Genomic DNA, 25,885 nt, shown 5'->3' on the forward strand with positions numbered 1-25,885 from the left:
TTGAGCCATTTTTTTGTCACCAGTTAAAGTCCATAAATAAAGTAGCTGTGAATTGAAAAGTGCACAAAAAATGTGTGGTAAAAATTATTTTGTATTCAGTATTGGACATTTAAGATTTACATATTCATGTTCATTTATTTATGTTAATAAACTAAATTGTATCATGAAACTTTCAAAGAAAGTCAACAAAGTTATTTCTTCAATGATTGATTTAGGACTTTTCAGAATTAGAATTTTAAATAGGACTTTAGATAATTTAATTTAACAAAATTGAATATACTGAATATTTCTTCAAATTTCATACTTTATATATAAATATTGATTGTTAAAATGAGTAGAATTAGCTGGAAAGATTTTTAAGAGTTTAATATTCTTAAATTGAAAACAGTGTTTTTAAAATAAACTGAATAGTAAAAAATAGACAGTCTTTAATTGTAAAATATAATATACTCCAAATAACTAAATATCAACAAAAATGACTTTCTGGTTTATAAAATTTTTAAATTCTAAATTCATTAGATTATTTTAAATATACCATTCCCCAAAAAATATGTATATTCTGAATGTATGTAATTTATACCTAAACATTTATTTTTAGATCATATAGTCTGAACAAATAAATACATTAAAATTTTGACTTATCATTATAATTGTGCTAAAATTCCATCTGGTTACATTGCATGTGGTACATCCTTGGAAGAAAAGTATTCAAACCGTGCTGTGAACATTTCAGCTACCATCTTTATTTTGGGAAATTGAAAACTAATAATTCATCTGTCTGTATAAAGTTTTATACATTCCAATCTAGATGATTTATTTTATCATTACGACAGAAGTTTCAAGTACATGCCAACCTCTCTGGACTGACTTTAAATTTCAGACTGATTTTGATGAAATTCTCTTGAAAAATGAATATTTCTTTCAGTTCATATGTTCTCAGTATAATATTTATTCAGAATACTAGATCTGAATCTACAACCTAAAGATGCAAATACTCAATGAATATTGGTAATGGGTGAGTAGTAGATTTTAATATGTTAGTGGCAAGTAAGTCAAAGTTAGAATTCTCAGAACAGGAAGGATGTTTATAATAAATTCAATAATAAGGGCACATTTATAGTTTTTAAGAGATACATGTTGCATAAAATCCAGCAATGAAGAAAACTTGTTCGCCTAAATGGTTTTTGGTGCACCTTCTTATTTAATAAAAAGCCATTTATATTTGTGTTTCTTGCTTGAACAAGTCCAAAAGTACATTACCAAGTACAGGCAAATTTCCAAATTTCTAAATGTATTTTTCTTCTTTCAGATAGCAAAAAGTCTCCACCATTGGCCAGGGATTAGGGAATGTTTGGTTCTTAACAAAAGCATAGGACATGGACTGAAAACTCAACCTCTCTAAGATTCTATCTCACTGAGACATTTCTGCAAGATTAGAGGAGGTGCCACTCCTTTGAGCAAAATAGGTGACACACCTGATGTTCCTAAGAATTGAAGTCAGGTGGGGAGTGAAAAGGAGAACCATAATTTTAGATTTCAAATAATGCATGTACATTTAGTTTATGCATAAATAGGCAATCTGGCCAGGAGTTTTGATATAAATTCAGTTTTCAATTTGCCTACATATACCAAGGAAAGTCACAATTTTCAGCCAAAACCCTTTTTTTTTGCAAATTCGGATCACAAGAAACATTGTGCTTTCTTAGTGAGAAATTGCTATTATCTGTTTTTTCATTTACTTATTCTTTTCTAGGCATTGTTTTGTATGTAATATAAAGTAACATGTTATTTGGTAAAATACATGAAACACTTCTTAAATAGATCCATGGAGAACTTTAAAACCATTTCCCATGGTGTTTGCAATAACAATATATAGAATAAAAAACCTGATTGGATACTTGAATTGATAAGTAATAAATATTTATTATTTCATTTTAAATCAAAGAAAGTATAGTTAATATAAACACAAGTATTTCATATTTATATTTAAATTAAAATACAATATTGATTTAAGACTGGAAAACTGCATTGTTTTGAATAGTTTTTAAAAGCAAAAAAAGTTGTAATAATTTTTAACTAGGCAATTATAAACCTAAACTGAAGAATTTTTAAAATATATTATGGATTATACTTTCATTAGTTGTTAAGGTAGTCCAAATCAATACAGGTAAGTGTCACACAATGAAATTTTACAAATACTATGTTTTATTTATAAACTTATTTTTTTATACTTGTCTTTCAAACCAAGAAATCAATGTTCTATATAAATAATTATAAATATTGTTAACATTAATTTGAGAACAAAAATAATGCAATAGATGTAAAATTAAATAGTAAAAGTAATATAATATATTTTGTATTATTCTGAAGAAAAACAAACCAAAGCCATCAGACTTTAAAACTTAATGAATTAATTACTCAAAATGAGTAACCTGGCCTCTTCAATCAATATGATCATTATACTATAAATTTAAAAATAAAGTTTCCTATAAAATGAGAATGTGAGTAGAATTTATTTTAACAAAATGAATGACATCAGGTAAATTAACATCAGTTCATGAAAATAACTTGCTATGGCATGGTCAGTTTAATAACTGAGATAAGCAAGTCTGAACATAGATGGATGATACTCTAATAGTTGAGGACAAAATTTATATTTATGATAAAGAGAAATGAAATGAAGTATTAGGCACAGAATTAGACACTTAATAGTAGTGACATCTACATTAAATATCCAATAAGATGGCTTAAGACATCTTAACTTATCAAATAATTTTATAAACATATTTAGAAAAATGGTGTTTTATTACAGTGAGGAAGATAGCCTCGGAATAGGTGACATGTTATCTAAATAGAAAGTGAAAATTAAGGGGTTTTCTAATTTCATGATTTTAACATACTGGTGCAATCTTATATTAATACATTACTTCTATTTTAAAATGCACTCAAAAGTTATCTCAACTAATCTTCACAAATAGAATTTGAGAGATATGTTGCTCATTTTATTGAAGAGGTTCCTAGAAATAAAGAGACTTTCTCAAGGACACAGAGAAAGTAGCTTTCCATCAAAACCAGATCTTCTGATTTTAATTGCCATGCTTTTCCTGTTCCCTTTCCTTTTTTTGTGTGCTAGGAAAAAGAGCCATAATAGTGTCTTCTAGTACTGAAGATTTCTACATGACCTTTAATATGCCTTCTCATTTACAAGTTAAGGTACTAGTTAGTTTGTGCTATCTCCCAAGATACATATATTAAAAAGAGTATGCTTTTTACTTTCTTAATGTCATTAAGTTTTTTAAGAAATGCTTTGCTTGGAAAGTATATGAGTTCTTTCTCACAATGACTCAATGTGCTGGACTAGAGTAGACTTCACACATTTAGAATAAGGAAGCTGCAACAAAGAAATATTAAGTGATTAGTGATAATATAAGTTGCAACTATAGCATTTGAGCTGTAAGAAAATATTTTGGTAGGTGGGCCAGTGTTGTAGTGTCAAAATTTGATTCCAAATTTGAAAGCCAATATGTGTTTTATCTGTTTATTTTGTTTTTGATCAATGAAATGAATCATCAGTTTGAGGGAGAGTGAAAAAGTTCGATTTTGAGCATTCATTATCAATATCCCATGATCCAGGTACCACTGCTGAGCCTATCCAATATCATTGCAGTATAATACGTTCAGAAGCAACTCAAATTTTTAAATAGCTGACAGAAATATATAGCTGCATTAAAGGTAGGTTATCCTGGTTAGTTGCCCAGCTTAATCAAAACAATTTTTCTGCCATTATAACAATAAAGGGTAAGATAAGAACTGCTTTTGTGGCAAAACATAACTAATTTTATTCATAACCTTTATTATTTCACTTATATACTCATATTATTTTCGGTTTTCTGGCTTTTGAGTATTAATAATAACAGGCAACCATAATATTTCCATTCTACTTAATCCCATCACTAACACAAGTTGGAATAGAAAAAGGAAGGGAAATGCATAACATTGTCCCTAACCTTAAACTTAGATTTTTCATTGCCACAGGCATATGTGCAGGTATACATATATGTGTGGATATTTTAAAATTATTGTCATATTTTGGGGTTTATAGAATAATATTTTCAATCTTTATATTCTTTACATGTAAAAGAACAAATTATGAGGCACAGCTTTAAATATTTAGTCAATCAAGAACATTTTTATGATATTAAAATTATACATAGCTTTCTGAAGGCAAAAAAATACTGAAAAGAGTAAAGATGATCTGTACAGTACCTCCAGGGCAAACACAATGCAGAAATATATTCCTATTTAAAGTAACATATCATCCAAGTCACCACTCTCTGTGCCCTTTTGATATGTACTACTTACGGATGCATTATCATCTGCACCTCCAGGTGCATTGTGCAGACCAAAGTGTAAGAGTAAGTCTGTGAACAAGTGCTGATCTGAGAACTGGTTGTTATGGACCCTCAAAGAGATGAGAAGCTTGTGCCAAAGGTAAATCAACTACCTCATCAAGTACACTTTTTATTCTGTCCTTTGAATTCTATTCCAAAGATGAATTCTAAATAGAAACTATAAAATATAACTAAATATCTCCTTGATCTACATAATCAGTAATACAGTTTTCAGAAACACCTCACCTGTAAAGGTTTTCGATAATCAAGTGGTTAACTTGAATAGTTACTGCTAGCATGTCAATGACCCCATTTTATATTTAGAGCAAAGAAACTGACAAGTTTTGGAATAGTTTTAAATTTTTTTGCTGAGCACAATGCCAGGATAAAATTAAAAGCCTACTCTGATGGTCTTAGAAATTCTTGACTTCATGTCTCCTTGGGACCTGACTCTAGATAGCAATAGAAATTAGGCATAGTTTCAATGTGATATTAATTTGAGGAAATTAATAAATGCAGACATTCATTGACTTTTTCAGACCCTACTTCTCAGTAAACCTTAGTTCCATATTAAGTTAATAGGAAGTTTAGAGGAATTCTCCTTTCTTTCAAGTAAAAATGATTTCTTTACTGGATGTTGTGGGAAAAATTTGAACTGAAAGTTTTTAATGAATTGTCACAAAATAAAGTAGGAGTCACACTAGCAATAAATTATAAGTGAATGTCAATGTTCAAAACAATAAAAATGAGTTGTGCCTAACTCCCAGGGTTCTACCTCATCCAGCATTAGAAAGGGGCCTCTGCAGTAAAAGACTGATGAAGAATACATCAACACTCAGCACTCTGTTTTCGCTCAACAAAGACAGTAAATTAAGGAATCCATTTTGCTTCTTTTCCCATCACACACAAAAACCTCAGACTGGCTTGTAGCAGATCACTTAAAAAACCATCCTTATTGAAAATGCTGACTAGTTCCTTCAAAGTGCCTATAGCATAGTGAAATTTGTGAAGAGCAGTTTTGCTAATAATGTTATAGCAAACTCAGTCCTTGCCTTGGCATTATATGCATCCCAACATAAAATTTCTTTTTCTCTGAAATGTTTTCTTGTACCTTTTGATATATTGTTGTATTTTTTTACATTTAAATTATTCTTGCATGTCACAATGTCAGTTTGGGATAATGTTTGCTAAATGAATATTCAAGGCAGTATTTCATGTTTATTTGTTGTTTTGTACACAGGTGAATCTGGTGTGGAAGAGTGGTCCCAGTGGAGCACATGCTCAGTTACTTGTGGTCAAGGGTCGCAGGTGCGAACCAGAACTTGTGTATCACCTTACGGGACACACTGCAGCGGCCCATTAAGAGAATCAAGGGTTTGCAATAACACTGCCCTCTGTCCAGGTAGTGTTAGCAGCAACTTCAACTATGGATGTTATTGAATTATGTCATGCTACGCATTTGGAACAATTTGTTGTTTTCATATGATCTGGGTCTAGATATTTTAATTAGAGTGGATGCATGTTATTCAACTGTGAAATTTCATTATGTATGTTTTTATTTTTGCTTTGGGAGCAGTCAAGAAATTACATAAGTGATCCCCTCTCCCCAGCAAGTATTAGCTTCAAATTTCTGCATCTGGTTTCTAACAGTATTTATATTTAAAATACCTTTCCTCTATTTTAGATGAGGAATTTGTCTAAACAAATGATTTGGGAATAATGTGTAATATTCTGCCATGCTGGAAATAAGATATGCATCCAGTGTTTAAGAATTGTTTGATAGTCTTTAAGGCAGTCTTGCTATTTTCCTACCACATTGGACCCTGTCAAGAAAAAAGAGTCCTTGGACAAAGGACTTTTTGTTATTTTATTTCATTCAGGTGGCTATATTCTTAAGATCCATCCATTGCTTTATAAATTTTAAGTCATTAATGAAAAAGGAAAAATATTTTTAATGTTAATTGGAACATAGCTTGCCACTTAGGGTAAGACTTTCCCTGTTAAATCAAAATTTTGTTTCAGTTGATACACACATACATATTTCAGGCTTTTCTCCCTCTCAGACCACACACTTTCATGTAAAAATAAGTGTGAAAAGAAATACAGGGAAGCAGCCTCCTCCCAATGGATAGGGCATCCGCCTACCACATGGGAGGTCCACGGTTCAAACCCTGGGCATCTTTGACCCGTGTGGAGCTGGCCCATGCACAGTGCTGATGCGCGCAAGGAGTGCCCTGCCACGCAGGGGTGTCCCCCGCATAGGGGAGCCCCACACGCAAGGAGTGCTCCCTGTAAGGAGAGCCTCCCCAGCATGAAAGAAAGTGCAGCCTGCCCAGGAATGGTGCCGTACACACGGAGAGCTGACGCAACATGATGATGCAACAAAAAGAAACACAGATTCCCGGTGCTGCTGATAAGGATAGAAGCGATCACAGAAGTACACACAGTGAATGCACGCAGAGAGCAGACAACTGGGGGGAGGAGGAGCAAGGGAAGAGAAATTAAAAAAAAAAAATTTAAAAAAGAAAAGAAAAGAAATACAGACTTCCTTTCAATAAGTCCATAGCACATGATGTTGTAGATCTCTAGGTTTATATTTTTGTCCAACCACTTGGTAGGTGGTTGACTGTGACCTTTTCAACCACTGCATTTGACACTGGGTGTAGATTCACAGCCTCTCTGGAAATCTCCAGAAAGGACTGGGCATAAAGAGAGGGGCTGGCACTGCAGCAGCCTGTCTGCTGCTAAATTGTGCTTAAAGGTTTCCTTTTGAATTTCCTTTCCACAGATGGCTGATTCCACAGTTTTTAAATGCCAGAGTAGAGAGTGGGTGGTGTTGGAAAGGGCTGGGGTAATCCCAATTTCACAGCAGAATAGGTAAGGGAGATCCATTAAAAGATAGTCTGAGGAAATGAAAGGTAAAGGAAGTAGTGGGAAGAAAGTGGAAGAGGAATGGTATAATGAGATAATAGGTCTCATAACAGATTTGGGCGGGAACAAAGCAGTAGATGAAGGTTGAATTAAAGGCTAAATGGGGCAGAAAACCGAAGGCTATGAGGAAAGGAAGGTAGAATTAGCAGGCAAAGAGCAATACTGAAAACAAGAAAAATCATTGAGGGTCAGTGAGACTCAAACACACAAAAATAAGTGAAATAGAAAATGAAAAGATCCAGAGTGGGGGGAAATGTCTAAGGAGTTGATGGAAAAGAGAAAGGCAATGTTGGCAACAGTGAAAACAGGGGTGATAAACAGATGATAAAACAGGGGTTATAGAGCAAACATTCTAGGTAGATTAGGCCAGAGAAGACAAATGAAAAGTAAGGAGTTGAAGATTTACAAGGATAAATGGCTTGTGGATTTTAATTTGGGTGTGGGTAGAGTGGGTTGCCAGGTTGAATGCTTAAAACTATTCCTTACTTACAGCAGGAATTGCAAGGTCAAGAGCCCTGTCTTTGGCAATGAGAAAAGTGTCAGTAGAGATTTCAGCTATACTAGATACATAAACCTATCTATTGTCAGCATCTATTTGAATAGTCAAGAATATTTCAACATACAAGGATAAAATCTAATGCCAATAGAACCCCAAATGCCAAATGGGAGTTTAGGTGGTGCTGAAGTGTTCTTCACGATTCTTTCTCTGTAGCTTACCTTCCTGCCTCTGTTATGCACATTCATAGACCTGATATGGCCTCCACTGTTCTGCCAGAGGCCACTAATTAAATCATTCATGGCACACAGAGAGCACATGTGATGGAAACAGCGTACTTCTCCAGAAAACTGAATAATATGCCATGATTATAAAGGTTTTCCTCAATTTCTTAAACCTCCTATTCTTATACTTATGGAAAAAGTACATAACAATTACTAGTTCCTCCTCTTCACCATAATACATATTTAGTTTTTCTTTCTTTCTGAATTTGGTTATATAATACTGATGATAATAAAAATACTCTTTTCATCTTTGTTGTGGTGCATGTCATTAACTAAGAAGAATGAAAATACTTTTGTGGACTTATTTTTTATTTTCTAAACATGAAGAATATTCTACACTTTAGTAATTTCATTATTTTAAGATGTAAAATAAGCATCCCAGTATAGGAAATTGGAATTTCTTTCATATGGTTATTGTATTTGTTATGGAATATTTTGCATTCAATATTTTGTTTAGGTGTTTGCCAGGCTGGTAAATATATACTTCTTTTTTGATCTATTATATACTGAAAACAGTGAATTTTAAAAATTAAATAGTATTTTAAGCAATGTAAACATCTTTCTAAAATAATACTTTAAATTCACAAGAAGAAAAATAGCTCAGAATTAGTAACCAACTTGTCACATTGTGGGTACTTAAATGTATTTGGCATTTAATTAATGAAAATTATTCAAGGAAAGGAAGAACTGAATATTTAAGTCACTTTCCACAAAATATGTGAGATGATAGAGTTAAAGCTTATATTTATTTGCACTATAAAAGGCTAATCAGTCATTTTATAAATTAGTTACCTTTCACCCATACTTTCCAAATGTCAAAAGGATTTTCTTAACTAAGTTGCATAATAATAAATTACTTCTAATATAGATCCTAGAATACCCAGTCTTTTTCAGAATTGATGATTTGACATTATACTTGCTTCAGTAGCTCTCATTACTCAGAAAATAAAATGATGCAGATACACAGAAAGTAACTGAGGAAAGTAGAGAGTTATATTAAATTGTATATTAACTGTCCTGGTTTCTTGGGAGACTCCATGGTTTCTGAACCATGGCACTTTTAACATTTTGGCCTGGATAAGTTTCTGTTGTGGGGGGCTATCATGGTCATTGTTGGATGTTTAGCAGAATCTCTGGCCTCTACCCTAATAAACACGCCAGTTGTAAACCTATGCCCAGAGTTGTAAGAACCGAAATACCTCCAGACATTGCTAAATGTCTCCTGATAGGGTCAAAATTGTCCCATGTTGAGAATCACAGGTCTGCTCTGTGTATGTTAATCCTCTAGATGAAATTTACTTGGGTTAAGGAAGCGTTTGGATATTCTTTTTTCTTTTTTTTCGTAAATGTCAGATTTTCTACATCCATTTATTTCTTAAGGAAAAAAGCCCTTTTGCTTAAAGGAGTTATTTTTTTACAGCTAAATCAAATTACATGAGAATTCTCAATATGTTTATTTCAGAATCTGGTAGTAATGTATTTTGTGTGTTGTGCATTCCTTACTTCATATCTAGAATGCACAGTTGAGATACGACAAAAAGCTAGCTCTTAAGTTAAAGCGCAAAACTATAAAATAGATTCATTTAATTTTAATTTTTACTTTTATTAGATTTTAATTGACTAGCTCACCTATAGATATCCATATTTCACTGAAAAATAAGAGAATTTATATAACAACTTTCCATTAAAATAAAAATATTTAATCTTTAACATAAATCTTAGGAATAACATTCATAAACATTATAGGATTTGTCTTAATATTTCCTATGAATTTCAATGATATCTAAAATAACAAATTGTTAATAAAGGTGTATCCCTTTTTAAACAGAGGAAATATTTTATATTATTTGATTTAAAATTCCAAATGAGAACAAGTTTTTGTGGTCTATCTTTTAAAAATGATACGAATGAGTCAAAAAATTTTACCATGGAGCAATAAAGAATAGAAAAAGTACTAGGTAACTTATTAATTTTCATAGGACTTGAGTTTCCTATAACTAAGCCAGCAAGATTAATCAACATTTTTTACATTAATAGAGAAAACTTTGCCAATTTAGCAACTTTCGCCCACTTGGTATTGTGCAATACATATAGGGCAGTGTGGTCAGATATAAGAGAAAATTAATATGAATATTATATGGTATCATGAGCACTTCATATGGAAAATAGGAGAGGAAAAGTTGATTTTTTAAATGGAGAAGTCTGGTAACTGGAAATTAATATGTAGATAGATAACTGTAAAATTTGCGTGACAAATATATTAGTATGAGGTATTTAAAAATATATAGAGGAATTGCTCTTATATAATTTTTCCTTAGACTTAAATGCATATTTACTAATAAATATTTGCTGTTTATTCTTATACCATCAACACAAATTGACTTTCATGGGAAAAATGAGAACAACCTTATTTCTCTTGCACTCGTGTTCTTTTTCTATATTTTATTTTTAAAAGATTTTTCATCAAGTTTTACAGAATTTTAAATAAAATTTCATCAAATATTAATCAAATTTGTCTAACTTTTTTCAATATTTAAGTATATTTTCACAACCATTTATGAGAATCCAGTAACATAGGTGATTGGAGTATCTCACAATTGAGGCATCCTATATGTGTTTTTAAAGTAACAAGTTGGTCATCAAAATCCTGAAAAACTTTCCAGGTATACTGTATTTATTTGCATAACTTTGCTACCACTTCAAATACACTTCTTCTTGTCTCTGCCAATGTTAAGGACAAATTGATCTTTTTTCATCATCTTAAAGTCCAGTCCCTCTAGCCACCCCGGTGGGTATCATACCAAATATCTGAATTCTTGCTCATCTAAAGCATGGTAATAAGATCAGAGTTTCAACATCAAGGCAGGAGCTTTTGAACCAAAGAGCAATTTTGCCAGACTTCTTTTTCATTGTATTATCCACAAGGTGCTATTACTTGCTGCCCCTAATAATAAGAATCAGGATGAGGGTGGTGAGTTGATAATGCAGAGAAGGAATCTAAACTTTGAACCCTGATCAACTTTTGCAAAACATGTCAATATTTATTCACACTGGTTATTATGGAGGAATACCAATAATGTTAGTACTTCTGATGACATTTGAATTTCGTGTAGTGGCACAAATTTAGTTTATCTTAAGAAAATTTCCAGTTCCGTCAACTAAGAAATTCATCTTCTAGTTTATGCCCACTAGAAAGACCTCTTCATATTTTCCAAGAGTAGGGTCTTTTGCCAGTAGATAGTTTGAATTTCCCTTTTATTCAGAGAAAGAGTACTTTAACCCACCCAAATTTTTTAATAATAAAAATACATTTATTTTCCACAATGTGAGGTTTAAAATCTTTTAAAAATATGTACCATTAATTTTCAGAATTTTTAAATTTTCTGACATTATGGTAACCATTAATCTCAAAATTTTATGTTTTGGAAGAATTAAGTTGGCCCTTACCTTTTGAAATAATTCCAGAAAATCATCTCTGCTCTAAGAAATTTAGTTTTCTGTACTAACTTTGATGATATTACTTTGACTTAAAAACAAGCCATGACTATTTTACCGCAGGGGTAGTCGTGCTATGGTTCCGTTCAAAAAAGGGAAACTTTAAAGTCTATGACAGGAATAATTGTGTTTCAATGCAGAAAAAGCACATGCATTTCTCCATTATTTTAATAAATTTTTAAAATAATTTTCAGATTTTATATCAAATAAGAATGTTAGCTGAGTTTTGAAAATATCATACTTGTCTATTTGATGAGTTTTTCTTGATTAAAAAGAAAAAAAAATTGCCTTTACCTCTCTGCTTTTGTTGCTGAAGCTTCTTTGCTTTATTACAGTACATGGAGTTTGGGAGGAGTGGTCTCCATGGAGCTTATGTTCATTTACATGTGGTCGAGGCCAAAGAACGAGAACAAGGTCATGTACACCTCCTCAGTATGGAGGAAGGCCATGTGAAGGACCTGAAACCCATCATAAGCCTTGTAATATTGCTCTCTGCCCAGGTGAGCTAGTTCCACATTTCGTGAACTTTTCATTCGTGTACTTCAATTTATGGCCCTGAGTATAAAAACATAGGAAATATTAAGAGTACAACCTTTATTCAGTCACATTGGAAATTGGGTCTTCTGGTCATTATTTCTTGCCTATAGCTGTTGTTTGGGTTTTTTTCCCTTGATACTATCATATACAATGGTGTGATATTTCTTGGCTGAGTAGCAATCAATGCTTACCTTCCACTAAGATTTTAGCTATGCTTGAATTTCCCTGATGGGCAAATTACAAGGAGTCTCAAAAAATTAAGATTAAATATTGCCTTCATATTGTAATTCAGAACAACTTGTTTAAAGGCAGTCCTTCTCATGTTCTTCTCTCACACTTATTCAAAAAAGGAATAGGAATGTGTCTTTACTTTTATAAAAATGTGTAAAAATGACCAGATATTTTCTAAGAAATCAGATTTTCTAGTTCACCTTCTATTTTCATAAAATGGTTAGATCATATGTAATCTTCATGTGATTATGAAGACTGTGGTCTGTTTTGTTCTTAGAGTGTATTTTTGCTATTTAAATTTTTCTTTCCTTCACATTTCAATTTTAAAATTTAAATAGAATTTAAAATGTTTCACTTCTCTTTTATCTCTTGATAATTATCTCTTGATAATTAACTTCAATCATAATTCCAGAGAGGTTTTCATAATGCTGCTGTGTATGCTATTCAAATGTTTAAACACAAAACAACTACCTACAATGTGAATCATGGACTGACAATTTACAGATGGAAATACACACAGGTAAATGACAGAAGTTCCCAGGATAGTAAAGCACATTTTAGAGGAGCTAGGCACACACAAATGGCAGGTGGCAAAGGCTAACAATGATGTCAAAACCAAAGTAAATCATTGCTTATCTTCTCCTTGGAAGATTTTCTCATTGGCTTATTTAGTCACAGATTCTGCATGAAAGAAACTTAGCTACAAAACTACTAACATTTTATCCAATTCACAATCAGTCTGATTTGCACACAAAATCCCCTAAGTTAACATCCTCTATTTGGAGGCAATGCTTCTTAGTTATGGAAATTTTAAGTATCTAAAACATCTGAAGAATATAAATAAAACATCCAGCAGATCTGCAAAAATCATCTAACAAGCATATTGGTTCCCTTTTAGTTCAAAGGACTCCTAACAAAGGATTTATAGGTTCCTATACTTAGGGGGACATAGTAGTTTTATTGTGTATAAAAAATCATCTATCATACTATAAATGATAGTATTATAATCTATTACCACCTATAATTTATGGAGTCTATGAATTATTAGTATAATTAATAAAATTTAATATTCATGTTATTATGAATATTAGAAAGTCAAAACCATGGTAACTTATTTGTAAATCACTCTTAGAAAGTACAGTTTTGAGATAAATTATATTCAGTCTTATTTCTTTCTATAAGCATACAAACACAGGCCCACACATATGTATTTATGCTCTTTTTCCAAAGGTTTGGGTATGCTTATATAAATTTAAGAATCTTTTTAAGAGTGCATTTTGACATTTACAGAAAATCAGATATAAGTTCCTCATATCGGTCCATAAAATGAGTTTTAAACTCATGGAAGAGCAAAATAGAATAGCTAATTATTGAATTTCTTTTAATGAACATGTTAATTTTTGTTATTCTACCTTACTTAGTCCCTGTATGTAGAAAGACAATAATGACATTGATTGGTTCAAATGTTATGTACCAGGTTTCTCAAGTCTTCTATCCATGAAACTTCATAGGAGTAAACTGTACGCGCTTTCAAGCTAATTGTTTTTTTGTTTGTTTGTTTTTTAGGAGGTTCTGGGGATTGAATTCAGGACCTCATACATTGGAAGCAGGCACTCAACACTGATCTACATCTGCTCCCCATGTTTTTTTAATATCCTTACACTATCACTAGAATAACCCTAAGACCACTAAGATCACATGACTTTGTTTTGTGTAGGTCCTTAATTTTTGGAAGTTAAGTTTATATTATTTATGACTCTAAACCTATTCATATTCTCTCATAATTGAGTATTGCGCCATCCTTAAATTCTTAATAAATGCATCATGTGTTGTTATTTCTGACTTCTGATATTTCCATTCTTGAATTCAGTTGCATTGTAAAAGATTTAAAATTCTTACCGTATCATACCTTAATTTACTTAGTATCTGAAAGGGAACTCTAATAGCTATGACTAAAATAAAAAATGTTTTTTTACTCTACCAAAAAGTTTGGCAGTATGATTTTAAAATATGTAAGATTTACTTGATGCAAACATTTGGAAACATTTCCCCTGATCTCAAGAAATTTTTAACCTATTCAGAGGCATATGCATGTGAAAAGTTGAGTGCAGTTTTAGAAAACACATATACATACTCTAACTTTTTGATGAAAGGTAGTAGTTTGAGTATTCAGTGGCTTCAGTGTACATTTCTTCTAGCCTTGCTGAGACAGAAAGTGCATCAGAAATGAAGAAAGTGAAGGGCAGACCAGAGGAGGATAGGGCCAGAAGGAACATTCAGATCCACAAATTGAGTCTCTAACTACTCACCACCTTTGCAAGACTTGACCATGTTGATTGTGGTAATGGGCAGTGAGATTTCAGTATGGGCTTATGCCCAAACAGGATTCCAGCACCCAGCTTTTAAGAAACATGCCTGATTACCATATTGAAATGGGTGTTATATAAGAATGGCATGTATCTTTCACATAAAATAATCAAATGTATTTTCTTTATGAAGATTTTATTATCTATCTATAAAGAGATGATATCCTATTTTTATCACATACTTTCTATAGTTGATGTTTAATTTTCTCCCACTTTGTTTGAGTTGAAAATAGGCCATACCATGAGTATCCAGATAAGGAGAGAAGAAAGAAAAGAAAGGGCAATGTATTAACCAGCCAAAGATGCTGGTACAAAGTACCAGAAATCTGTTGGCTTTTATGAAGGGTATTTATTTGGGGCAAAAGCTTACAGTTACAAGGTCCTAAAGAGTTCAACTCAAGGCTACTTTATCACTAAAGTCAGCTGCCACGTGTTGAAGCAAGATGGTGGAAGATCTCTGTAAGGGTTTACCTTCCTGTCTCTCACCTACAACCTGGCATAGGACTTCTTTCTTTCTGGGCTTCCTCAGCCATGATCTTTAAGGCGAATGACTCATCTCTCTTCCCAGGCCTGCAGGAACAAGGTTCTCTCCTCTCCCGTGACTGTGGAGCTCTCTCTCTTCCAGTGTTTTTTTTCCTGCAAGTGGCCATTTATATCAGCCCACCAAGGGAGTGAGGACTTAGACCTGTTACACCCTACCGACATGGTGGAATCAAATGCCCTGAATTGATTTAATCACGTAAACTTAAAACCTTTGAATTTAATACAATCAAAGGGTATCATACCCAGAAAAACAGACCAGTATACAAACATAATCTCTCTTTTGGGGATTTAAAAATAATCTCAAATTGCAACAGGTAGATAGATGCTAGTTCTTAGTTTAAGTTATTAATTTACTAATTTGTGTTCCATGTCAAAGAGCAGAGCCTGCTGTTGGTAGGGGAAAGTGAGCAGGCAGATGCCATAGAGCAGCAAAAGGAATTAACTACGATTCATTCACTGCTTCATAAACTGATCCCTTGTCCTTTTATTCTCTTATCTATACTAATAATTAAATGTGAGATTATGTAAGATTGTGTACATGTGTGTATTCATTTGTCTTTGTGGTCTGTTTCATCTCGCCAAACTCAAAGCTTCTAGCAGTCTAGCCTATGTTTTCTATTTTCTCTGAAATTTTACTGCTGTCAGTAATTGAGCAAAGTAGTCATTAAGATAATTGAGTACAAGGAACTTCATTTCCATTTCTCATTTCTTTCTCCATGCAGCTTGTACTTGGTAGTATCCCTAAAGTAACTATTGATTGTAATTCCCTGTCATACACATATCCAAATTTCCAATACTCATCTAAATTTTCTTTATAAGACATTTATGACTATTAATTAATACAGTAATGTGGTATAGTGAAAAGATCTTTGACTCTTATGAGAGAACACATTTAAATTTAGATTTAACCTTTCTTTATCTGTGTCATTTTTCTGATCCTTAGTTTCTCCATCTGTAAAATGGGGACATAGTAAAACCCTCATCACAATATAGTAAGAGGCAAGTTCGAGATGCTGTAAGAGAAAAAAATTTGGTAAATAGCAAAATAGTTTACAAGTACTAATATTTTGATGTCAATGCCCTCCAGCTAATGTCCATGCAGATCAAACCTGTAGTTGAACAAGTTGAGTTTTTTACATGTCAATGAGGGAAATCCAACATAAGGAACTGTAAGTCATCTCAGTCATAAGGTGTTAGAAAAGTCTTAGTAAGGGATTTAGGCTTATGTTATATGATTTGGGGGAGGATTTATAGAAGTGGAGCTTTGCCCTACATTGGAATCTGTCAGACATGGGGAGAAATTCTACGATTGTCTTAATAAATCTTATCTAGGAGGAGGGAAGACTAGAGCAAAGCTAAGCAGTAATTGGTAAGGAAGTAGCAGCCACTAGTTAGCTCAAAAAGGGGAATGTTTGGTATTTTGTGGGTTGTTCTTGTCTATGAAATGGCCTTGCTTCATCTCACTTTATCTTTGTCTCAGAGTGACCTTGTTTGATATTCTCAGAGATAATTTAATTCCAACAGGGAAACAGATGGCCTAATTGTGAGTGCCAGTCAAGCTGCAAACAACACTGAGGCCTAGCTTTAAGTGTCAGGCCAGTCCTGGATGTAACCTTAAAGGTCATTCCTCCTTTAAGATGATTTGATCATTTTAGATGCTTCTGTTTTTAATAGTTTTGATTTTTCTTCATACTTAACTGGAGAATAGTCTCAGATATAATGGAATATTTGCATTTTCCAAATGGGCTTTCCAGCAAATTTATATAGATATGTAACCAAAAAATTTAAATACTTTGGGAGAAATAAAAACTTAAGTTCTTAATTCAAAGTCTCAAGCTTTATAGTAATTTACTTTCTAGTAATTAACATTATAGTAATTACTTTTTCCCCTCCATCAGTAGTTGGAAACTGAAGGAGCCAGTGATTAATATTAAGTCTTGTTCTTCCTTTTGATTTCAGTTTTGGAAATTATCAGTCTGATAAATACTTATACAATGGAGTACACATAGAAAAAATAATAATAATTGACAAATTAAAAACTAAAACAAATGAAAGATCTATTATTGGGATATAAGTAACTTTGAAATTCCATACTGAAATAAGTATAAATTAATTTAGTTATGTGATTCAGCGGGAAATAAGAGGCCCATAACTCAGGAGACATGGATTAAAGGGCAGCCATAATCCTTGATTAGATATATGCATGTAGGCAAGTTATTTACCTTGCCTATTCCTCGTTTTCTCATTTATAAAATGAAGTCAATATTAATTATGCTATCATATCATAGACTTGATATGTGATTAAAATTAAGTGGAAGTACCTTGAAAAGTATAAAACCTTAAGTAAATTTCAGGATATTTCTCATTCCTTCTATATGGATATTACTTTGAAAGTAAGGGATTTTGGAGTAAATAGGTCAAATAATCTAAAGATATTTTGATAGCATTTAAGCTCTATTTCTTATCTATAGTCTTAATGATAGACTCAAGATTTCTTCTCCCAGGTTTGTACTGGAGAGAAGTATTTTTGGCTTGTGTCAATGTTTGGGGCTGAACAATGTCATGTGGGTCAGTCCTGCACTTAAGACATATATTCCTGTCAAGTCAGCACTATCAGAGAGGATGCTGCTAGTTTGTAGCCTCCAGCACAGGGCATATTTACATTCTCATAGGATCCTTAAAAACCAGGGGAAAAAATCACCCAAGAAGAGGCCCTCAGAAATACAGCCAGACCCAAACATCTCTGTTACCTAGAGCAGGAGGCTTCAGGTTTTGTGGACCTAAAATTCTGATCATTCAGCCTCTGTAGGAGCATAAGCTGACCTGCAGTGGTCCCTCTGCAGGGAGTCTTTTCTGAGGACAGTTAGTGGGAAGATACTAAGCATTTGCTCTGACCTTGGTTCAAAGGTGTCTGATGGTCTCTGCATGAGGGTGATATAATTTGAAACTCATATGCTGCCTCATTAACCTGTTCTTTAATTGATTTGGATTTTACATTCTTAGCCTTCTAGTCTATTGTGTGGCTATTATTGTTAGTTTTGTGTTATTTTAGGTTTTTAGCATTATCCTGGTGATCTTCAGTTCTTAGGTTATAATATTTTAAATTAATTGTGTGTTTATTAGCCTTGGCTTTCTTTCTTTACTATTATATTTAATACTTTTTCCATTTAAACTTTTTCTTAACTTCTTTACCAACTTTTTTTTACCCTTCTGAGCTTCATTAGCTTCTAGTATTTATTTTAATTTTTAAAAATTATATTGTATTTTAAAATTGCCTTTTACTTTAAAATAAAATAAGCAGAAAGCAGAGGTTTATGCTCTTTAGCATTTGCCCAAAGAGAGGGAGGTTGAGCTCTTTTACATTTTCTTTCAGTCTTAGACTCTAAAGGCATCTTGCCAGTTCCCTGTGTAGTTCCAAGTCCATGCAAATCTGAACTCTCCAACTCTACAGTCACTAAATCAGATAACTTCAAAGCCATGGTCCAGAATTCTTCTGCCCCCAGCTTCTCCCCACTGTCACCTCTGTCTGCATTACAGTGGAGTCCCTGTACCTATTCTTGCTCTTCTACAAACCTTTCTCCATACAGTAGCAAAATTAACTTTTAAAATGTAAATAATTAAATTTCCTATTTTAAACTCCTCTTGTGGCTTCCCATTTTACTTAATCACACCACCTATGGGACCTACAGAATCTGGCTTCTGCATGCTATCTGTACCCATTTCCTGAAATAAATTCTCCCTTTCCATGATCTTTGTGAGCTACAACCTTTTCTCTGATCCTGAATATAACAATGCTTGCTTGATCTCAAGACTGGACTTGTAGGGAAGGCTTCACATGACTGGTTCCTTTTAGTGGTTCAGGACCCAGCTCTGATATCCCTTCAGAGACCTCATCAAGACCTTCTCTATCACATCACCTTTTATCACAGTGTCTTCATAACACCTCTAGCTGAAACTCTTGCTTATTTACACAGCCACCCAGACTATACTGAATGTTCCTTGAGAGCTGAGTTTAGTAGGTCTTTATCATCACTTTCCCCAAGGTAAGGGGAAAACTGAAACCTGAATGTAGGGCTAAAGGAGAAGCTACTATATCAATACTGGTTTCTCATTTGAGCATCATATATAAAGAAAAAAGCATTCCTTTACTTCTTGTAATCCCTATTTGGGTGGTTATAAAAAAAAACACTAGGAATATAATATGTCATTTTTATTTTGAAAATTATCAACATTTATCCCTGAAATATAATACACATAATGCACTTGAATATCCAATAGGCTGTCATGACTAACATGTCCGAAAAAACACTCTTAACTTCCATCTCCCAAAAACCATTCTTTCCTTCATTCTTGCCCACACAGTAAAATGACTTGAATTTCCTGAAGTGTTGGGACTCATGTCCCAAAGAAAAGACAGCAATTAATGAATTTATTTTTTATTAATATTTTTCAAGAATATTAATCTGAAAAAAAACCTAAAAGTACAGCAATGTCTCACATTTGACATATAAAGAAATTCTTGAATGTATATGTTTTCATTTGTCTGTCATCTAATCCTTTGAATTGAAATTCTATATCCCTCTCCATTAGATATCTAATCCTTTAAATTAAATTCATATATACCCTCTCCTTTCTGACTTCTCAATTTTCCATTTTCTCAGTAAAACGGATTTGACACACTGAGGAAATACTGGGTTTTCCTCTTTTGTTTATTATATCCATTCTGTTGCTTTGTCAGGTCAATTCTTTGATAATGGCGCAGTTAATGTTCAATAAAAGGAACTTCCATTTCTTAGTATAAAGTAAAATAGCAAAACACAGCCATTTGATACATCTTTGATTTTATTGTTATTTCTTTTCTGTAACTGACTTTGTAAACAAAACTCTTCATATCTAAAATACATGTTCTGTTGATGTTCAGGGTAACAGTGAACCTTGAATGACCTCTTAAAATGACTAATATTAATTCATTCTTGATATTTAGCCAAAACGTGGAGTGTGAACAAGGGCAAAGGACTGCAAAACTAATACTATTTATGTAGGTATTTAAAATATTTTTTTAAAATTTTCTAATCCTGATGCATAAGTCTTGCATGACAAGTCTGATGAGCAGAACACTTCACAATAGATATTCTCATTCTTCCAAATCTCTTTCCAGCAAGATCTTTTCTTGTCCTCACAGAAAATTCTACCCCCTGTCAAATTAATTTTCTCTCTGAATTCAACATCTGACTTGTTCATACCTGATTCCATATCCTGTTAGATGGGAAGACATATCCTCCCTTCTTTGCCACTGAGTGTATAGCTATTGCATTCATAAAAACTCATTCTCAAAATTAACCTCAAAACAGAATCCTTAAGGACATCACATGCTACTTTCTTCAAGTAATTCAGTTCTTGAATTAGGTGGGCCTCATTTATCTTTGTTTATGTGTTGCTTTTTGAATTGTCTAAATAATTTATGAATATTTACATTCTTTTCTCCTGTAGATTGTAAGATACAGAGTGTGAATCTCATTCTTATCCTTTCTCAGATGACTTAGTTCATAAGGAAAGGGCAATAAGTATTATATTTGAAAATCAAAATTCTTAAATGAAAAGCATGCTTAATTTAAAGCCAAAAAGAGGGGAAATGGATAACTTATAATGTCTTTTGATTCACTAGAATTTTCATTTTTGTTTAGCCAGTAGATTACATAGCTAATAAGATTGAATCAGATGCTTTTAATAAAATGAGAGGCTACAATTTAATGAATGGGATGATTAAATGGACATTTTGTGATTTTTTAATCTTACAAAGAGTTTATTAAGTACAGCTAATACCTATAAAACAACCTCATTTTTATCTTTTTTAATTGTTTTTAATTTATTGAAGTATATCACTCATACATAAACATACATAAACAATAAGTGTATAATAATAGTTGTGAACTTACAAAGCAAATGTATATAACAGCATACAGGACTCTCATAACTCACCCTACCATCAATAACTTGCTTTGTTGTTAAACCTTTTTAACTAATGATTAAAGAGCATTGTCAAGATATTACTACTAATAAAGTATTTTCCTCCAACCAATCCTATTTAATTATCTTTATATCATTTATATATGAACATACATAAACAACTAAGTGTATAGTAAAAGTTACAAACTTACAAAGCAAACGTGCATAACATACAAGGGTCCCATACATCAACCCTCCACCAACACCTTGCATTGTCAGCAACCTCATTTTTAATGGCTACATGCAAGTCCTGAAATTAGGTTGAAAGCACTTATTCATATCCTGCCCAGCTTTCTCATTTGTTTGAATGGGTTTTCACAGCAACATTATTTTATGTCAAAACTATGGATTTATGGTGAATTTTCTTTCACCTGAAATGAAATTGGCCAAGAACCATGCAGTGATATTGGAAAAAATAAATGCAAACTGCTGGTGCATTAATACATTTATACACTATTTGTACTTTCCATTCTGTTAAATATTTTCGTTTGGTTCCTTTGCCCAGTTTATTTTGGCCTACAGGATTATGCCTTAGTCAATACTATCTCTTTTGTCTGATTTATCCAAATGTTACCATACTAATCTAACATGATAACTTCCCAAGTAGATGTGATCTGTCTGACAGACTAAACACACTATGTACCATGTTGAGGTATGACTGGCTTTTAAACTCTTATTTACTTATTTACATACATAATTCTACTCAATTATAAGATTTATGGGAGTGGAATCCATATTCTTTTATTTCTGTTTCTATAACAGCTGTCTAGGATATAAGTGTCCTAGATATTTTCTCATTTCTTTCAATGCTTACCTGAAACTTCACTTTTCCAGAGAAGACTCCCTAAGCCCTCTATGCTCTTAGCTCATACTGCCCTAAATTCTCTATTGTAGCAGTGGTTGTAATTAAACATTTTGTAATACAGTATTGATTGTTTAACTACTATCTAGGGAGGTTCCTTCCCTAGAGTATGATCTCTATAAAGTATTAACCACCATTTTTGTTTTGTTCATTTCTCTATGCACAAGGCCTGGCATTTCTGAGTGATGAATAACTATTTTTGAAGGAATAAGTGAATCTAAACAGATACAGCATAAAAGGAAAGAGAGACAGTAAGATATGATATTTGTAGCCCTTTCTTGTAGTGGGCTTCCAATGTATTCGTTCAGAGTGAATTGATTTGGTCTCAGGGTCAAACTTCATGTTACCAAGTATATTACTTTCTGTATAGCCTTTCCTACTGGAAGATATCTTTACACATTCTCTCTTTCTGCTTTGATAGTTGATGGACAGTGGCAGGAGTGGAGTTCGTGGAGCCAGTGCTCAGTGACGTGCTCCAATGGGACCCAGCAGAGAAGCAGGCAGTGCACTGCAGCTGCTCACGGGGGCTCTGAATGCAGAGGACCATGGGCAGAAAGCAGAGAGTGCTATAACCCTGAGTGTACAGGTAAGGCCTGATTGTTGTACCTGAAGGGGGCTGCCATTTAAAAAAACATGACAGAAGCATTGCAGAGGGTTGTGGGATAATCAAATAATAACTATGTATTTCTAGTTAATGAAGCCAATTATCCAGGGTTCACTCTACTGTAAATCATGTTAATAAATAAAAAATTCAGGATACTCAGATTAAATAATGATAAAGTTGGTGAAGTTTAGCATTCAACTTGTGCTCTTTACAAGGAAGGTTCAACATCCACTTGAAAAGTCTGACAAGACTATATAGACTTTTGTTAATCACAATGTTCTGTGTTTGCCCAGTAAGTCAAATATTTGCATTAAGTTTATTCTTGGTGGTAGCATAATAAAAATGAAGGGACAGCATTGTCCTCAGATTTAAACATTCCTAAAACAAAGTATGTTAGACTGCTGCCATTGACTCTGACATATTTCTTTCAGCCAATGGTCAGTGGAATCAGTGGGGTCACTGGAGTGGATGTTCCAAATCCTGTGATGGTGGCTGGGAAAGGCGAATAAGGACTTGCCAGGGTGTAGCGACAACTGGGCAGCAATGCGATGGGACAGGTGAAGAAGTGAGAAAATGTAGTGAGCAGCGATGCCCTGGTGAGAATGAACTGAAATAATCTCTTTGGAAACATTTTGTGACCTGAAAAATAAGGCTTAAAAAATATTGTCATTGGTTATGGGCAGTACTGACTCAATTGAAGGATTACTATTATTGATAAGTGACAATTTACTTGTTTTATTAATGTAAGGGTCCCCCTTTGTTTATGTGTCATAGAATATTTCTGCTATAGGTTTGTTAATTATTTGCTGAAAATGACATTGAAAGATATGATAATATAAAGGTAGCTATACTGAACAGTAGCAAGCCTGAACATGGTTTAAAATTAATGGAAGTCCTATTTTTTTCACCATTTTTATGAAATATTTGCTTACTGAAGTTGCTGTAGAGCATACATAGTAGAAATATAGAGACCTAAGTTTCAGGGCTATGAGACTTTAAGGAGATGATATTGCAATTCAGAAGCTTTTAAGTTCTACTCCTAATTAATCTCACCTTGATGTATGTCTTGGACATCTCTGTTTACTTGACCCTGCCCCATTTTCCACTGTAAAAAGGAAAGTTCTATGAAGAACAACTTTTAAAATGAAAGCATGTTTAATAAAGAATGGAAGAGATCCTACATTAGAGGAATTTACATGCAAACAAAAAGGAATGAAATAGCAGACATTGAGAGTAGAAAATATCATATTTTAAAAGAACATTTAAAATACAAATAAAATACAAATTCCTTCTTAATCCGGTATACACACCCTAAAATATTATTGGCACATTTAGGACTCAATAAATAAGTAAAGATCAGGGTTTTTAAACATCATATGCAAAATTGTTATAAACCCACTAGCAAGAGTGGCAAAATGAAATTGTAAAATTTTGCAATGCGGTATAGAGGAGAGCACTGAATTTGGAAAATTTTAAGACCCAAGTAGAATCTTATCTCTGCTAGGAACACTTGGTGGGCAAGCTAGGTAATCTTGCTGGCAACCTGATTCATGTCTGCAATGAGTAGGGCATGGGGGATTTCTAAGGGTCCTTTTCAGTTAAGAAATCTATTAATTTCTTTCTCTATCCAATATGATTATTGTAACTTAGGGAAAAATCAAGAAACTCACAGAGCCATCTAGGACACACAACTTTCTGATTTTTCATAGTTAGAATTCTAAAGACTTACCACGCTTTAACACTAAGAATAGCAATAGAAAATGGACTTTATGAGTGACAATATGTTGGTGGGGTGTTTTAGAACTTAAAAAAAGATCTAAAATTAGTTTTGTTATTGTGTAAAGCCACATGAATTCAGAATGATGTAATCAGCCAACAGGACTTTGTTGAAGAAGATCCATATGCAGATTAGCACCCTGAAATTCCTCCTGTGCTGCATGAGAATTAAGAAGTATTGAACACAAACATTTATTTTGCCCAAGGAGAAATTTCCTAAGAACAGTAGGCATGGATAAATAAGACTCTTTTAGTATTTGAAGTTATCTAAACCAATCTGCGTATACCAAGATTCTTAATGGTCTTTTAAAACTGTTTTTTTCATCTGTATATACAGAGGTAAGATTTTGCTGCTGCAATCAAATTTACAAAGATTGCCACCTGCTGTTTGGAAAACATTTTACAAATCTATTTACAAGAAAGATATTACACCTTAATTGGTAGGTTTGTTTATTGGCTTTCATGATTTTAGGCAGTCTGAAATAATAGATGCTTTGAAAAATTATATAAAACTAAAAATTATTGTACTATTTGTATTACATTATACATTTTTTAAAATATTGACCTTAACATTTTCATTTCACTCTTTTCAATAATATGACTGGAAAAATACCCCAAATCATTTTCACAGAAATAAATAACATTTTCTTAATTATAATGAACTGGCCAGTTAAATAATATTCAAATTAGTGCTTATACACAGCAGAAAATTAAATATAACTATTTAGCAGCAGCTTTTGAATATATCCTAATCTTGTCCCTTTATATAAGCACAAATTGCATTATTGATCAAGAATTTTCCATGAGTATTACTTTAAAATAGGCCTCTGTAGATATGTTTTCTCTATCAAAATAAAAGAGGAATTTCTTTTATATTTGTCCCTTAGCTCTTTTATGTGCAGTCATTTCATCCCCAGATTATTTTATCAAGAAAGTAGGATTATTACATAAATCAGTTTTCCATAGTGGATTTCATTTGTATAATGGAGTTCAAACTCTGCTCAACTGACTCTCCATGGTCAATATGTATTATTTTATGATTTTGTGTTTATTTCAGACATTATATTGCTCCAAACTTACACGATGACAATATAAATTGAGAAAACTTGCAAACAACTATAACAATCACTAAGCCTTTTTACTTTTTACCAATAACAAAGCCTCAACAAATGTTTCTTTTTAAACAGTATATTTTTTCTTGGATTATTTTTAGTATTGTTCATTCTTAATTTTTTGTCAGGTTACTGTAAACAGCTATATTTATTTTTATGCTTCAGTTAATTCAGATGTAAAACAAATTAATGAAGTTTGCCAAAAACCCCTACATTATCAGGAAGGAGAAATGTAATATACATACATCTTT

At 32.7% G+C, this 25,885-nt stretch overlaps 1 protein-coding gene across 8 annotated transcripts in view; it reads left to right on the forward strand.

The window, feature by feature from the left end:
- Nucleotides 1-25,885, forward strand: part of ADGRB3 (adhesion G protein-coupled receptor B3) — a 735,954-nt gene that overhangs the window by 295,256 nt on the left and 414,813 nt on the right. For all 8 annotated transcript variants that reach the window (XM_023592015.3, XM_058306936.1, XM_004469489.3 and 5 more), the window contains 4 exons: nt 5,632-5,793; nt 11,933-12,097; nt 22,564-22,728; nt 23,178-23,342. In XM_023592015.3, the coding sequence (XP_023447783.1) occupies nt 5,632-5,793; nt 11,933-12,097; nt 22,564-22,728; nt 23,178-23,342 (657 nt within the window). The remainder of the gene's footprint in view (nt 1-5,631; nt 5,794-11,932; nt 12,098-22,563; nt 22,729-23,177; nt 23,343-25,885) is intronic.

The sequence above is a fragment of the Dasypus novemcinctus genome, chromosome 11, assembly GCF_030445035.2.
Source record: "Dasypus novemcinctus isolate mDasNov1 chromosome 11, mDasNov1.1.hap2, whole genome shotgun sequence".
NCBI lineage: Eukaryota > Metazoa > Chordata > Mammalia > Cingulata > Dasypodidae > Dasypus > Dasypus novemcinctus.